This window comes from Neocloeon triangulifer, unplaced genomic scaffold (genome assembly GCF_031216515.1).
Source record: "Neocloeon triangulifer isolate White Clay Creek 2 clone unplaced genomic scaffold, ASM3121651v1 ptg000014l, whole genome shotgun sequence".
NCBI lineage: Eukaryota > Metazoa > Arthropoda > Insecta > Ephemeroptera > Baetidae > Neocloeon > Neocloeon triangulifer.
Window position 1 is genome coordinate 4316841 of NW_026775556.1, and position 15377 is coordinate 4332217.

The following is a 15377-nucleotide window of genomic DNA, read 5'->3' on the forward strand; positions in this document are numbered from 1 at the left end:
ACCGCAAACGAGAGTCAAGTCATTTTTGTGATATGTAGCCTCAGGGCGCAACGTTCACAGAATGAAAATAACAAGGAAATGATTTAAGCAGAAACATTTTGATGGGTGATTCACTCTATCTTGATTTCCAGTACTTTTCTACACAGTCATTTGCTATTTTAAATTTATCTCATATATTTTGTGGCAAGAGACAGCAGATTTCACTTCTACTGTTAACGTCAAATTCGCCACGCAGCATTTCTCAGGCAATTAATTCAAATTTGCGACAGCCAGCAACTAGAGCAATAAAGCACCAACAGATAGAGTGAGAGGAATAAATTAGTGCTGACACTCGCACAAGTCAAAATAATCACTTCAGTCAGCGCGTTTCCATGCGAGTCTCTCCTGCCTGTCGTTTCTAACAATTTCTAATGGAATCAACACGCGCTGCTCCAACCGCAGGACCCATAGGCATATAAACTTGCAGTGAAATCAAAATCAACCAAAACTGAAACCAGAATTTGTATGTTTCCAAGTTTCCATGGTGCAGAATTTTTTTATTTGAGGGTGGGGAGAACATGCAAAGTTTCGGGATACTTGAATTGACCAAAATATAATGCTTGTGTTCCTGTAAATCTATGTTGTTTGAACCGTATTTCACAGTCGAGTGTATGTTGTGCGGTGACGATTATACACAGGGAATTTCCACCCTATGTCTATCTCAAAGTGCAGGTGCTCAGGCGAAAACAAGCAACCGCGCATCAGCGATGAGCTGTTTGTGTGGGAGCCTCTTACTTTGCATAAATCAAGGGAAGTTACCATGGCAGTGAAGCTATATGTGTTTTGATAGAATCAGATTTGGTATAAATGATTTATTTTTCATAATTTTGTGTTTGTTAACGTATTTATATTATTAATTTACTAAATAATCTCAATAATCAGATAAAGATCATAAAATTAACGTTTATCTGTGAAAAGTCACTCTCATTTGAATTTCGCTGCAGTGCCGCACCAAAAAATTTAACCAGATTATTGCAAATATGTGCAACTGCTCTTGTAGCTGTAAATTGCATTTTTGCACGCGTGATAACTCATTGAAAAAAAGCATTGTTCTGCACTGTTGTATGTGATATATTTTCATGAACTAGAAAGTGATGAATAAAAAATAAATTATGTCTGTGGCATTTTGCTGCAAAAAGATTTTTAAACTAAACATAAACTCACGGTAGTATAAGTTACTTGTTGGTGTAATACCTTAGTTAACTGAATTGAGTTATAACAATTCTGAGATGTATAATTTGTAGACAATTATAAATTTCTATCCAATCTCCTGGTTTTATGTAATCAAAATGAAAATCCAATTTTAAATTACAACTGAAGTTCTTAAAAATATTTAACTAGATCAAAAATTGAATTTTTCTTCTAAGGAATTTGCCTAGTTTTAAATTTAATGATATATCAAGTTTTTGAGGATGATCGCTCTGTTCTTTCTTGGTGAGGCGTATGCTGCAATCTGCCTGACTTACGAGTCAAGCAGGTTGCATATCTCCAGCGTCACCAGCCTAGCATAGTGGGTAACTCCATAACTGTCATATTTTGGTGGTCAGGTCAATAATCAATTTTTTTACAGTTTCAACTGTTCTAAGCATACAAAATGATTTTTTTTCTTCTTGATATCCAACTAATTTAAAATTTACTCTAATTGTTATGACAACAATATTTTCAAAATAGGAATATATTGAAATTTTTCTACTTTATAGCTATCGTCAATTTAATTTATTTTTTCTCTTGATATTATGGTGTCATTGTATATGCATTATTTAAAAAATTAGTTGTTACAATTTTCCTGGTCGGTGGTTTTGTAGACTTCGGTGAGATTGTTGGCCCTGACCACCTCATAGGCCAGTTGAAGCGTCTCGTTACTGGCCTGGCGCTCGCGAGACAAAATCCATGACAGTCCTAAAAGATGGAAATATTAAAAAAAATCGCAAAAACCGTTTACAACCCACTTACTCAAAGAGTCTGTGCCTTCAACTCTGCAGGACCAGACGACGGCAAAGTTGACGTAATCAGTGCCGAGGACCCAGTAGTCAGCCGGTACTGGAAGTGGAAATTAAGAAATAATATAGCTTTTCTGTGCTCAAAAGGTGACCAGAGATTAAAAGTACTTCCGGTTTCTGCGTAATGTGTAATGGTCAGTTTGGCCTCCCCGTTCTCGCCGACTATCTCAGCTAATGCGTAATCTTGGAGGAATTCTCCATTTCTGCCGAAAAAAATCTTTTAAGTATTCCATAGGAATAAATTTTCGGGGTGTATGGAAACCTACGAGACTCTGATGGCGTTCTCAATAAAGGTGTAGGTGCCGTTAAAGTTGTCCAGGTACTCGCCAAAGTCGCACCTGCCCTGCTCGAACGAGACGTTGTAAACCTTCTGCTGGTACCACTTGCCCAGATACTGCATTTCAGAAAATTAAATATGTAATAATTATAACAATCGACTCGACCTAATTGCCTCTGAGGGAAGTAAAAAAAAAAACAAAGTCTAATATATTAAATTCAATCTTTTCTTTTTAACTTACACTGTCTATGTCAAAGTTCTGCTGCACGGTGAGATCGGGACATGGACCCGGCACCACCACCTGGCTAATGACCACTGCGCTCACGCAGGCCAAAATAATGGCCAACACCAGATTGGATTGGGACACTTTAAAGTAAAAATTAATTTTTTTTGTGAAAAATAAGACAGCAACTTACTTGCGCCTCTTTACTGATCGGAACTATCGGAAGAATTAAATATATATAATATGACTGTTCTCTCTCGTGCGGCCAGTCTGGGTTTTTATTCCCACGCGCACACACGTCTGATGTGTTATCAATTACATTTTTTCCTTTTATTTACATAATCATTGAAAAACCCCGCTTGTCTCATCACGTATGCACTAAAAGACAAAGAGATCTTCAATCTTGACAAGTGATTATGCAAGTTTTTTAGTCAAAATTTTACGAGTGCTCTCTTCATGATAAGACAAAATAAAGTAGTACACTTCTTTAATAGATAGTACAATGCAGAACAAAAATGATTTTAAAAATTTATGTATGGAATGGAGTAGCAAATTATAATGTATAATATGCTGTTTTTTTCTCTTTTTTTTTGCAAGGGTAATGGATAATAGGATAATAATGAACAAAAAACGCAAATAACCAGAACAGCTTTTTTAATAGAACGCACATATATAGATGCGGTTAAAAATTTTGCGCTCACGCTCAAGATTTTTCTGTTTTGCGCCTAGTCTTGATGTGGAAAATTTAATAAATAATAATTTATACCATTCCCAATTTCTTTGTTTTGACTGCGGCACTGCCATCGGAGAACTTCCTTTTTATTCCGATTAATATGATTTTCATTCAATGAATTTTCGGCTTTTTACACAGTAATTGATATAATTTCATGGGGAATCTCTTGAAGAATTCATGTGATTTCCTTGCAATAATGCAATTCAAGGAAATTTATTTAGGAATTTTAGGCGAATTCAACAAAAAATTTGCAGAAAATTATAAATGCATCTAGAAAGTTCTTATCGTAAATCAAATGGATAGGTCATGCTAAAAAATCTTAACTTTTTTTAATATAGTTTGTTTGGCATTGCTGTAAAAAGAAAATTTTTATTAAAAAAAAGAGGACCATTATAACAACTTAAAATCAAAAGTTTTTCAATTTAAATTTTAGTTTTAATTATGATTGCTTGATACATATGATACATAAACAATCAAATACAACGTTTGGCTTTATATTTGATGAATCTTGTCAAATTTGATTTTACTGTCTTCACAACAGGATTTCCAACCGGCATTTTTGTTCTCTGGCTTCGAATCTGAAATAGAAAGTGACCAAAATAAGTTACAGTTTTTTTCAATTTTCCCATTTTTTTAACTATATTGGAATAAGCGATAATTATAATAATAAAATTGCTTTATTCATAAATTGTTATATGAAGATACCTTGTGTTGTAGAGAAGGCAGCATGGACTGGAGGCGTTGCACCAGTTGCATTTCCGCACACGCTCCGTCAGTGCAGTCTTCAGAGAGGGCGTCCATCAAGGCGTCCAGAGCTTCGGCTACAACCACAATGTCTGTCTCTTTTCCACTCTGTTCAAGCAGGAATCTACCTGCAGTCTGATGGGAAAATATAATAAAATTCTTTCCTCCATCTAAAATAATTACCAAAATTAAAGGTGAGGTTTTGTCTGAGTAGTTGTCACTGGCTATGGCAGAGATACTGGACAGAACCCTGAAAATGTTTATCCGGACACTTGTATCCTGGCTCTGTTCAGCCAGCTGGCACAGACTGACTAGGTCTGTGGAGGAAATCTCCTCAATCAATTTTGTGCCACTTTTCTCCTCTGCCAATCTAGTTGAGAGTGCCCTCAGGGTTGTACTGGCGGCTTCAAGCAGCTCAGGGTCATTGTTCCACTCTTAAAATATTAAATACTGACAACCTGGATATAATTTTAAGTAATTATTTTTTACCTGTGACAATTTTGAGGGCCAATGACTTCCAAGTATTTTGCAGCTGCTGGGCTCCTCCCAGGCCTTCAAGGGGCAGCCCCCTCACCAGGTTGTGTAGGCAAAGGAGGGCCCTTGTCTGCACTCGCCTCAGCCGGTTTGGGATGTCTTCCTCCTCTACAAAGGGACCAAGGTTGGAGATCAGTTCCGAAGGCAGAGGTTTTGCCTTTTCCATAATCAAGGCCAACACCTCGCTCTTCAGGATAGTTTCGACCACCTCTGGCGGAAGGGTGGGAGGAAGACTGAGAGATTGGAAGTTGCTGCTTAGCTCTTCCTCCAGTTCAGTCTCGCTGAATGCCTCTTCACTACTTTCTGACAATTCCATCGCTTCATCATCATCTGCAGAATTTAAAATTTAAGAAATTTAATCTTCGTTAAGTAAATCTTATAATATATTGCTCAAACCATCATTAGTGCAAATGTTGGCCAATGTCTCAAGGGCGCACACCTGGGCGTCTATCAGCAGGCCAATGCTGTAAATCTGCTTGACATAAAGCTCATTCGAGGATCCCTTTGAGCTATTTTGAGCTTCAGCTTCACTCTTGTCATCTTCGTCATTGTCCATTTCTCCACCGATGTCTTGGTCCATTTCTTCTCCCTTGCCAATGCTACTTGATGACTCCAACTGAGCAATTGTATTTTTCTTGAGGCAATTAGTCAGAGTCGCAACAACTGCTATCAGAGTGGCAGGCAAAACTCGGCTAATAAGTCCATTATGAATGTTAACCAATAAACCTAGAAGAAAAAAACTAGATATAAGAATTTAAAATACAAAGAATTAATTAAATTATTACAAGGCAGCAAATTGTAGATTAAAATCACAAATTCATAGGCACCTTATTTAACAATATTTTTTTGGTCAATAAAAAACTTACTTGCAAAAATTGTTTGCAACTGGATGATTTCTGGCGCATCACTCTCTTGAATCAATACACTAAGCATGTGATCTTGCCTCTTAGAGAGTTGAGTAATGACTGATGTGTTGTCCTCAGAGATTGTTTGCAGGCATTGGACTAGAAAAAAATTATAATTGAAAATTCAAACCACTTAATTAGAATTGAAAACTTGCCAGCAGAAAGTGCAAGACCATTGTCCGAACATTCAGCAGAACTTATCAAAACGTTCATGGTTTTAGGTCTTGATGCAAATTGCACGGCCATCTCACTGTTCTCACTGAAATTATTCAGATTTTATACAATTTTATATAAAAATAGCTGCTCTCCCAAAATCATTATGACATACCTTAGGGTCCAGAGTAATTTGATGGCAGAAATGAGAATTTCTTTTTTAACATCGTCCTCCACTAAGGATTTCCCTGAGAAAAGTTCTGCATACTGAAAAAGAATAATAATAAAATGGTGTTAATTTGCTATTATACAGTTAGAAACTTAACTAACAGTTTTATTCAGCACAGTCTCTAAAGGAGTCACAATGTCGTCCGCAATCATTTCGTTGGCCACCTTTGATCCTCCGCTCATGACGAGCATTCTTTGGAATGAAAAGTTTGGAATAAACAAAAAAAGACATGGTCGAAATGCTAAATTTATACCTGAGGGCATTGGCAGCGGCTACTTTAACATTGTTGGACGGATCGCAGAGCAAAGGTGCAATGGACCTGAGAGTATTCTTGTCCAGCTTGACTTTTTCCAAACACGAAATGCCCAACAGCGCCCGAACTTTTCCATCATCAGAACCTTGGGTCAACTGGAAGAAAAGGATTTCTTAGTCTCATTATTTGCTTAGCATTACATAAAACCAAGGATCTAAGATCCTTGCATAAAACAAAAATTTCAATACCTCTTGCACAAGAGCAGGCAGGGTAGTTTGTGCTGAAGGTCTCACAGGCAGACAAACCTCGTCTTCCTGCTTTTTCACCTCCTGCTTCACACTCGGAAGACCAGTCGGCTCCTCAACCTTCGCCTTGCTTTGCCTCTTAGTTTTGTACTTCCCCATCACGAGTCGGACCAAAAACCGAATCAAATTCAAAAAAATTTGTAAAGATTTTACAAATTCCCCGAACACACGTGTCTCGCGTTTCGTTTTGTTTACTTCGGCAGCTGCTGAGAGGCCAAGGAGTGGTGGGGATTTTGGGGGATCCAGTCAGTAGCCAATCAGAACGTTCGAAACACAATTTTAAAAGCACAGCACTAAAACGGCGTGAGCTAAATAAGTCAATTAATTCCCGTTAATTCCAAATTAGGATTCTGTGTATAATAGCAATAGCTCTAATATGTTCTCTTAAAAAGCATTAAAAGTACACGTGCTAAAAAAATTTACTTCCCAAAGTATTTTAATTTTTAAATTAATGAGAGACCCAAGAAGCATTATAAAATTTCAAAATCTAAAATTCACTTCTTAATGGTCCAATTTTATTCACTGCATCATAAAGCAAACTATTGTATTGCTTTTCAAGTGGACATTACGTTGTATATTTATTATACTTAAATCACATCTTCTTGTCAGATATGGAAGAAAATTGCAAATTCAATAAATTCATTTTCTAAAGGACAAAATAATTACATTATTTGATCACAGCCTCAAATAGGTTACTTTTTAGTGCTTATTAATTCTTAATCTTACATTCTAAATGGCTTATTTTAAAATATACCAATATATCATAAACTTCTTGAAATTATTTCTTTTGATCAATCAAAAGGTAAAAAACACTTCACATCATTAATCAATTTGTTAATTTTTTGGATTGTTGATAAAAAAAGGCTTCAATGGTGCAGTAGACTAGGGCTGAAGCATCAAAGGAATTTGCTAATTTTCGTCCTGGGTACCAATCTTAGGTCATCGTCCAGAGTCAGCAATACCTAAAATTGAAACATTCAAAGTAAATAACATATCTTAAAGGGATTTGCAGTTTTTATATTACCATAGATGAAAAGAATATGCTGGCTGCCAGGAGAAAATGCCACACGTCATGGTAGTCATAGAAATTAAGTACTGTGACAACAGTCTGCTCTTAGTTTTCAATCATAGGGCCCATCATCCGGTGCTAGAAAATAAAAAGTATGTTAAAAAAAATTGTTTATCAGAGGATTATAACTTATACAGCCATGTGAGCTGCATTATGGGCTTGCTCGGTCTAGAAAAGCACGCAACAAGCACGTCTCCCTCTGGCCAATGCAGGTTCTCACCGACGACTTCCACTTGTTGTTCAATGGGCACTAATAGATGATCATATGTAACTCTAGAGAGCAGAAAATGTATAGTAAAAATATATATTAGTTAGATTAACTTACCTGACAATTACTTCCCCTTCCTGCTGATTGAGAGGGAAGCATCTCCGAATATGTTTTGACAGAGATGAAGCTGAATACAAATTCTTGGCATTGAGGGCATTTGCCCTTCAGCTTGGCCCCTCCTGACAAAATTTGATGTTTTAAAGGAATTTATTGAAAAAAATAATACTTGGGGCCGTTCACGAATGATTTAAGATAAATTGGACAGATTTTTTTTGTTACGAGCACCACTCTGATTTTTAGATATGTTGTTAGGGTTGATGAGAAACTACTTTGACCAAATTTTTAGACCAAAATATTTATTACTTTTTGAAATATTCGGGTTTTTTGAAAAACTCAAAAATGCTTATATCTTTGCTCCTCTTAGTTTTAGAGCAATTTGGTTTTCACTATAGTAGGTAACTTTTTATTCTGAACAATTTTGCTGTTGACCAAATTGCCCTAGGTCAAAGGTCAAGGTCATTAAAATGCATTTTTAGTTTTTGAGGTCATTTTTCTCAAAGAAGCGTATTTTTGATATTTTTTTAGCAAATGCAAAAAATGTAGCCCGCGAAATTCTACATCTGGTCCGAAATATTTGCGATGGCGTATATCTTAGTTTTTTAGTTATTTTAATTTAAAATTAAAAAGATGCGTTTTTCCGATATGCGGTATTTTCACATTTTTCTGTTATATCATTTCTAAGCAGCCTAGAGCAATGCGGTTTTCACTACTAGACTTATTTTTTAATTTTGAACAACTTTTCCGTTGACAAAAAATACCTAGGTCAAAGGTCAAGGTCAGTAAAATGCATTTTTAATTTTCTAGGTCAATTTTCTCAAAGAAGCGTATCTCAGATTTTTTCCGCAATATAGAAAAAAATGTTGCCCATGAAATTCTACATCTGGTAGGAAAAATTCAGAATGGCATTATTTTTAGATTAAAAGATATTTCAATAAGAATAAAAAAAAAGGCAAAAAGGGTCAGAATATTATATACGGAAACGAACTTTTTACTTACGACTTACTTACTTTTTTATTCTGGAAGATGTTTGTGGATTCCGCCGCCACCGATGATCTTGTGGCCTTTCCTTGTCTCTCGAAAATGCCAGCTTTGTGCCGGTTCATGGATGACCTCATAACAAACGCAGCGAATCGACACACTAAAACTAATACAATTTCCATGTTAAACATTAGAGTATTGATTTTATAATAATGCACATAGAGAACACACGTGCACACTCCCATGCTCCCATACTTGTCTGTTCTTGCTCTTTGATTAGACATTAAACAAACAAAAAATTAATATTATTGGCTTCAAAAATTCAAAAACACAGCACAGAGTCATATTCCTTTGCTTTTTAACCTTAACACCAACAGTTGATTATAATAAAATGTTACTACTTCAATCAATAAGTTGAAAATATAAAAAAACGTCAATTTTTAACAGGTTCCAAGCATACTGCACTGTCGAAGATTAAATGATGCCACTGAAGACAAAAAATTATAATTTTTAATCCCGCTCTTTTTCTCACTCTCTCGAGGGAGCCGAATATCGCCTAGAACAAGTCAAAAGCGGTCTGTGGTCTGTGGAATCGCAGATTTCATGACTAGAGAGTTTAGTCTGTGGTGTAATTATAGCGAAAATTAGAGTCGGATCGGACGATACCAAATCCATAATATAATCGAGAATAAAAACAAAGAATTAAATATTGACGATATTTATGTAGGACAACCGCCTCATTTAAAGTGTAATTTGTGGTAGTAATCTTCATCATTAAATTAATTTCGAACAAAGTATATTCGCGATCGTTCTAAGCTCTTGAATGAAGATGAGGATAATTAATCATCTAAGTATGGAGTATATAATGCGCTTGCTCTCCATCCCGGAGATAGTGGGTTCGATACCGACTCCAGGCGGATTTTTCTCGGGGGAACCTGAGTGATTTCTCATGCTGGGACTGTGAGTGAAAAGGGTTGCAAGTCGGCCGGGGGCCGCAGGATTTCGTGTTGAGAAGGGTGTTTGCATTGCACCCCAGTTGTACGCAAAAACGTTATTTAATACAAAACTTTTTTTTATTTTTCTCTCCGCTCCCGGCGACAGAGCAATGTGTAGTCTCATTATTTAAAAAAAATCGCAGTAAAAACTTCTCAAGCTAAAATTCTAATCACATTCAAATAAATTCTCGCTAAAATAAATAATTTTTAAACGTTTCTCACGCGAATTTTTGCATTTTAATTCTCGCAATATCATGTTTTTCAGCGATTCTCGCACAATGATTTATGCACACGAATCACTAAAAAAAAACATATTGTGAGAATTCAAATATAAAAAAAAATTCTTGCGAAAAAACCGTTAAAAATCAATTCGTCAGAATTCTTGCGCGCCTTGCGCAAGAAACGATAAAGTAGTAAAGATCAAATGTCGCGATCGAGAATTTATTGCACCAAGCATCAAAAGTTAAAATAATATACCTTGAATTCTCCATTAAATGATTAAATATATTATAAAAAATTTTAAATGACAAGAATTTGACCTGTAAGCAAGCACCTGAAAGAAGTGGATTCGAACTGCAACAAACGAACAAACCCAAGCAACTGCGGCAACAACTGCCGCTTCTTTATTAAAAAATAACAATTAACGCAGTTGTGGGAGTGTCTTGGTTTCTATGCTGTGATGTCATCACGACTAGCTCATTGAGCAAAAATTCGCTTTCATTAGACTTTTTAATAGACTTTATTGCGTCTCTTTATTTATAGTTGATATAAAGTTTTCAGAGTTCATAGATAATTAAATTAAATTTCAAACACCTTTTCATCAAAATATAAATCATTCTTCCAGGAGCGGAAAGTTGTCAACTTTCCTTTAAAACTTTTCAAAACGGGTTGAAATGCTAAATTTATACCTGAGGGAATAGGCAGTGGCTAGGCTACTTTTAAAACTGTTGGACGGATCGCAGAGCAAAGGTGCCATGGACCTGAGAGTATTCCGCCTGTCCAGCTCGACTTTTTCCAAACACGAAATGCCCAACAGCGCCCGAACTTTTCCATCATCAGAACCTTTGGGTCAACTGGAAGAAAAGGATTTCTTAGTCTCATTATTTGCTTAGCATTACATAAAACCAAGGATCTAAGATCCTTGCATAAAACAAAAATTTCAATACCTCTTGCACAAGAGCAGGCAGGGTAGTTTGTGCTGAAGGTCTCACAGGCAGACAAACCTCGTCCTCCTGCTTTTTCACCTTCCTGCTTCACACTCGGAAGACCAGTCGGCTCCTCAACCTTGACCTTTGCTTTAATTGCCTCTTATTTTTGTACTTCCCCATCACGACGAGTCGAATCGAAACCGAAAGCCGAATGAAATTCAAAAAAATTTTAAGCTACAAAATCACCGAACACGAACACACGTGTCTTGCGTGTTGGGGGCTAATCGCCGCGACAGCTTTCTCGATAAGCAGCAGCACGGTAAAATCGAGTGCGGCGATCAGCCTCTTGTTTACATTATCGGCCAAGGAGTTATCGGCACTCGGCAGGCAGCTGCTGGGATTCAATCAGTAGCCAATCAGTACGATCAAACCACATTTTTTTTAAATCGCAGCGCTAAAACAGCGTGAGCAAAATAGGTCTCTAAATTCATAGGGATTTTGTGTATAAAAGCTAATATTGGCTAAAAACAATAGCTCTCATAGTTCTCTTGAAAAGCATTAAAAAATACACGGGCTATAAAAAATTTCTTCCCTGTATAATTTATTTTTAAAATAGATGTTAGAAGCAGCATGTAATTTCAAAACATAAAATTCATTTTTAAATGATCCAAACTTTTTTATGCAGGCTTTTATAAAGCAAACTATATATTGCAATTTAAGTAGACTTTACATTTCCTTTATTTCACTTAAATCACGACATCTTGTCTGCAGATATCGAAGTAAATTGCAAATTAATTTTTACTAAAAGACAAAATAATTCCATTATTTGACCAGAGCCTCACATAGGTTACCATTTGGTTTTTGTTCATACTTTATCTTATATGCTAAATGGCTTATTTTAAACATATCGATACATCATAAACTTCTAAAAGTTATTACTTTTGGTCAATCAAAAGGTAAAAAACTTCACATGATTTATTAATATGTGAAGCAACTATTTCTAGGATTTATTTATAAAAAAAAGGCTTGAAAGGTGCAGTCGACTAGGGCTGAAGCATCACATTTTTAGAAAACGCTAATCTGCGTCCTGGGTACCAATCGTAGGTCATCGTCTAGAGTCAGCAACACCTGGAATTGAAAGTAAACAAAATCTTTAAGATATTTGCAGTTTTTATCGGTTTTTATATTATTTATTACCATAAATGAAAAGAACATGCTGGCTGCCGAGAGAAAGTGCCACACGTCGTGGTAGTCATAGAAATCAAGAAGGTCGCAGGGGTGGTTGTAAGTCCTGGAGAGCGCGGGTGTCTCCTGCCAGGATATGTTGCGATGGAAAAAGTAGAAGAGGGACAGACCCCAAAGGACAAAAGAGGCCAAAATGTGGAAAAGCGACGGCCAGCTGATTCGCTCTCGGTGCACCAGCTTCATGATGATGTAAAACCAACAGTAGATGTTCAAGTTGGCCATAAAGATGGCAAGCAGGAAGCTGGCAAAGTTTTTTGGCCTGTACACCAGGCCCACCACGCTCAGGCCCACATTCACCAGAATTCCTATATATAGAAGCAAAAAAATTGTAAAGCTGAATTAAAATCGAGAGAAATTTTGTACCTAAAATGAGCAGGGCCATCCTTTTAGGGTAGACGGGGAGGAACCTAGCCTTGCAGGTAAGGCCTGGCTGGGTGTAGGCCGCCCATACCCTGGCAGGGATTCCCAGGTCAAAGCTCCAGCAACCCATGAAGTACACCTGGGCACTCAGCAAGAGGCACAAGGTCAAGTGGGCCGTGGTGAAAATGCTCCAGAAGACGATGGTGCCGGTCAGGACGCCGCACATTCCAATCAGGATGACCACAGCCAGGAGGGCAAAGGTGGTGTAGGCGCTGGCGTGAATATCAGGGTGTCTGTTCTGGTATATGCGCAGCATGCACATCATAGCAATGACATACATGAAGCTCGTGTCTAAATAAATTGGATAAATTGATTATAAGAAGAAAGTTGGTTGGGAAGCACGATCATGCCAAGGATGCTCAACTACGGCACGAGACCAACCCAATGGCCTAATAAGCTAACGGGGGCAATAAGAAAAAAAAGAAGATGCTTTAATCTATTATACAAGAAAAGGTAAAAAAATTATGTTTACTTTGATTTTAACCTGGACAATAATAAAAAATAAATATTACATAAAATGGAAGGGATTTATAAAATTTGATGAATAAATAAATAATATACCTTTATTTTAACTTCTGGCACTTATTGATTGAATGATTTTAAAGAGTACTCATTCTTTCATGATTAAATTACCGAATTGGAAGTTGGTCTGGTTTGGGCAGACATGGTAGCAGGCGCTGAGCACCCCTTCGGCAATCAATGCTGCTCCTAATGCATAAAACAGTCCAAACTGCTGAGGTAGGCCGAGGGCCGAGTCGAGAGCAGGGTTGAGGGCCACAGCCTTCAGGTGGCGTCTCTCCCTTCGAAAAACAAGCATCACAAATAAAAGCCCCAATAGCCCGTAGCCTAAGTTCGAGAAAACATGGTTGAAGTCTGACAAAACAGACACTGGGTGCGAGCAGAGAAAATTGTAGAAACACAAATCCTGAAAAATTATAAATTTTATGGACTTTCCAGAAGAATTATCCTTTTTTTTACCTGATTCCCGGTGTTGTTGAGGACTCGCTGATAAGTGATGACTAATTGTACCACAGGCAGACCGTAAAATGTAGCGACGGTGAGAATATTCCACAAATACTTTTGAGCAGATCTTCGAAGCTCAACGCTACCTGATCTTGACATATCGCTCACAAAAACAGACTCCCCGGCACTAAAAATTCCAATATAAATGGATGAATTGGTTTTTAAGTATTTCAACTTACTTGACTTTCCTTCTCAACTTTTCTTCCCTGCTTTTTGGGTCAACGTCCGTTTCCTGCTCTGCATGAGTTTCAAGGAGACACTCCCCTGCACTGTTAGCAGCTGCTTCTCTTCGTCTTCGACGACTTAATTTGCATTTCATTAATTATTTTCCAGAAAAATATGATACAAAATCACACCTCATTTGGTGCAATACAGCCACAACATAAGCTATGACGTAGAACACAGCAAAAACGCCAAACGCTCCAAATGTTGCAACCAAGTATTCGTCATAAGAAATTTTCTTTCTCAAACTGAAAGAAACACTTTTGTGTCTGGACGGTGCCTCCAAAGGGGTGTTTGTCAGACAAGCCGAGTCATCGCCATGCACCACCAGGACCAGGAAAAATCCATTGGGAAACTTATCTCTCTATACAATCAAGAACTCATCAAATTTTTTCAAATATATATATACTAAAAATTTACGGTTAAGGTGATTCCTCCTTTTTTGGTCATGGTTTGCCATGAGCCTTCAAAGTTTACCGTTCCTTCTAAATCATAAACAGGGCACTGCAATAATAATCTGAAAGATTAAGAGCGTAATAATTTCAGTTTGATTTACTGTTCGCTCTTGAAGTGAGATGGTCATGCAGTTACTGTCTGAACTCTCTGCCTCCAGTAAAATGGTATTTACTTTGTCAGGAAAAACGAAACTGAAGAATCGAGGCTGCGATGGAGAAACTGTGGTGTTCCTCTCATCATCCAGACCAAACTCAAAGCCCACCTCAATATCCACGGACACTGTAAAGTTTACATTTTTGTGGCTGGACGATGAAACACTGACTATTAGATTCTCTTGAGAGCCATCTCCAGTCACCACTTCAAATAAACTAGATGGACAAAGTGTTCGAGAGACCAAAGTGTATGATCCTCTGTATAAAACTTAAGTTGTAATAAAAATTGCACTAATTTCATTTTTTACAACCTTTCAGTGGCATACGGAATTTGCCAGGACAAGACTCCCCTTTGCTGTCTGACAACCACAAGCACAGGAGATTCGTAGTTGGCCTCTTTGCTCTCAACACTGATTCTCGCTGGAGACTTTGAGGATACCTATCAATTATCATATATTCACAAAGTTTTTTATCAGTTCTGAAAGATAAGCCCTGTAAAAATTATAAAAAATGACAAATTATATTTGTTGTAATATTTTACAACTATGTATTGAGAATATTATGATTATTGATTTATCAAAAAGATTTTAAGACAAATTAGCTTTTTCTTAATCATTAATAATTCGCAGTATTAGCACAAAATTTAATCAATAGACTTTGTATTAATCCGCACCTGACTGACATTGGAGAAGAGGAAAATAATCTCCGCAGTAGAATTAACCTCTTGCAGGTACTTTTCGCCCAACTGGCTGTTGATGACGATGGCAGTGAGGTCAGCGGCGGCGCTGACCCCTAGAAGAAGGGTCAACGTCCACAAGACCTTCATCGAGGTCGACCCGGCTCTGGAAAACCAATTTCTAGTCAAAGAAGAAGGGTTGGGTGGTCTCAAAGTCTGCGAGGAGAAAAGAGCAGCTGACTTTATTTTTATTTTTCTCACTGGCCTCTC

General features: G+C 37.1%; 3 protein-coding genes across 4 annotated transcripts; all 3 read right to left on the reverse strand.

Moving 5' to 3' along the window:
* Positions 1 to 1718: 1718 nt before the first annotated feature.
* On the reverse strand, positions 1719 to 2873 carry LOC132200834 (apolipoprotein D-like). Its single transcript, XM_059626574.1, has 6 exons — positions 2733 to 2873; positions 2558 to 2682; positions 2306 to 2433; positions 2148 to 2242; positions 1993 to 2079; positions 1719 to 1938 (listed from the first exon to the last, which is right to left on the reverse strand). Coding segments are annotated over exons 1-6 (567 nt in total). The 5' UTR covers positions 2734 to 2873; the 3' UTR covers positions 1719 to 1807.
* An 816-nt stretch (positions 2874 to 3689) lies between these two features.
* LOC132201158 (HEAT repeat-containing protein 3) lies at positions 3690 to 11269 on the reverse strand. 2 transcript variants are annotated; one of them, XM_059627101.1, is made up of 11 exons: positions 10932 to 11269; positions 6091 to 6245; positions 5939 to 6029; positions 5784 to 5875; positions 5611 to 5714; positions 5417 to 5554; positions 4947 to 5276; positions 4506 to 4880; positions 4200 to 4450; positions 3978 to 4151; positions 3690 to 3850 (listed from the first exon to the last, which is right to left on the reverse strand). In XM_059627101.1, the coding sequence occupies exons 3-11, from the start codon at positions 6026 to 6028 to the stop codon at positions 3746 to 3748; spliced, it is 1659 nt and encodes a 552-aa protein (XP_059483084.1). In that variant the 5' UTR covers position 6029; positions 6091 to 6245; positions 10932 to 11269; the 3' UTR covers positions 3690 to 3745. The 2 variants fall into 2 exon arrangements, with proteins under 2 accessions (XP_059483084.1, XP_059483083.1); XM_059627100.1 differs by lacking the exon at positions 10932 to 11269 and adding an exon at positions 6339 to 6593 and having other exon boundaries at positions 3691 to 3850.
* Positions 11270 to 11603: 334 nt separating this feature from the next.
* Positions 11604 to 15349, reverse strand: LOC132199623 (SID1 transmembrane family member 1-like). Its single transcript, XM_059624490.1, has 11 exons — positions 15105 to 15349; positions 14743 to 14870; positions 14380 to 14689; positions 14244 to 14327; positions 13958 to 14187; positions 13781 to 13903; positions 13557 to 13728; positions 13212 to 13503; positions 12522 to 12869; positions 12111 to 12463; positions 11604 to 12041 (listed from the first exon to the last, which is right to left on the reverse strand). Exons 1-11 carry the CDS (start codon positions 15255 to 15257, stop codon positions 11979 to 11981), a joined length of 2256 nt encoding a protein of 751 aa, XP_059480473.1. The 5' UTR covers positions 15258 to 15349; the 3' UTR covers positions 11604 to 11978.
* Positions 15350 to 15377: the final 28 nt, after the last annotated feature.

Bases quoted from the DNA above. Each gene is read 5' to 3' on its own strand.
- LOC132200834 (XM_059626574.1), bottom strand. The intron at 2,243-2,305 runs GTAGGTTTCCAT...TTTTTTCGGCAG, and splicing joins GAGAACGCCATCAGAGTCTC to AAATGGAGAATTCCTCCAAG. The intron at 2,080-2,147 runs GTACTTTTAATC...TTCCACTTCCAG, and splicing joins ACATTACGCAGAAACCGGAA to TACCGGCTGACTACTGGGTC.
- LOC132201158 (XM_059627100.1), bottom strand. From the start codon at position 6,494: ATGGGGAAGTACAAAACTAAGAGGCAAAGCAAGGCGAAGGTTGAGGAG. The intron at 5,277-5,416 runs GTAAGTTTTTTA...TTTTTCTTCTAG, and splicing joins GTTGCAAACAATTTTTGCAA to GTTTATTGGTTAACATTCAT. The intron at 4,881-4,946 runs GTTTGAGCAATA...TAAATTCTGCAG, and splicing joins CAACATTTGCACTAATGATG to ATGATGATGAAGCGATGGAA.
- LOC132199623 (XM_059624490.1), bottom strand. From the start codon at position 15,257: ATGAAGGTCTTGTGGACGTTGACCCTTCTTCTAGGGGTCAGCGCCGCC. The intron at 14,690-14,742 runs GTTGTAAAAAAT...AGTTTTATACAG, and splicing joins ATTCCGTATGCCACTGAAAG to AGGATCATACACTTTGGTCT. The intron at 13,504-13,556 runs GTAAAAAAAAGG...ATAATTTTTCAG, and splicing joins TCAACAACACCGGGAATCAG to GATTTGTGTTTCTACAATTT.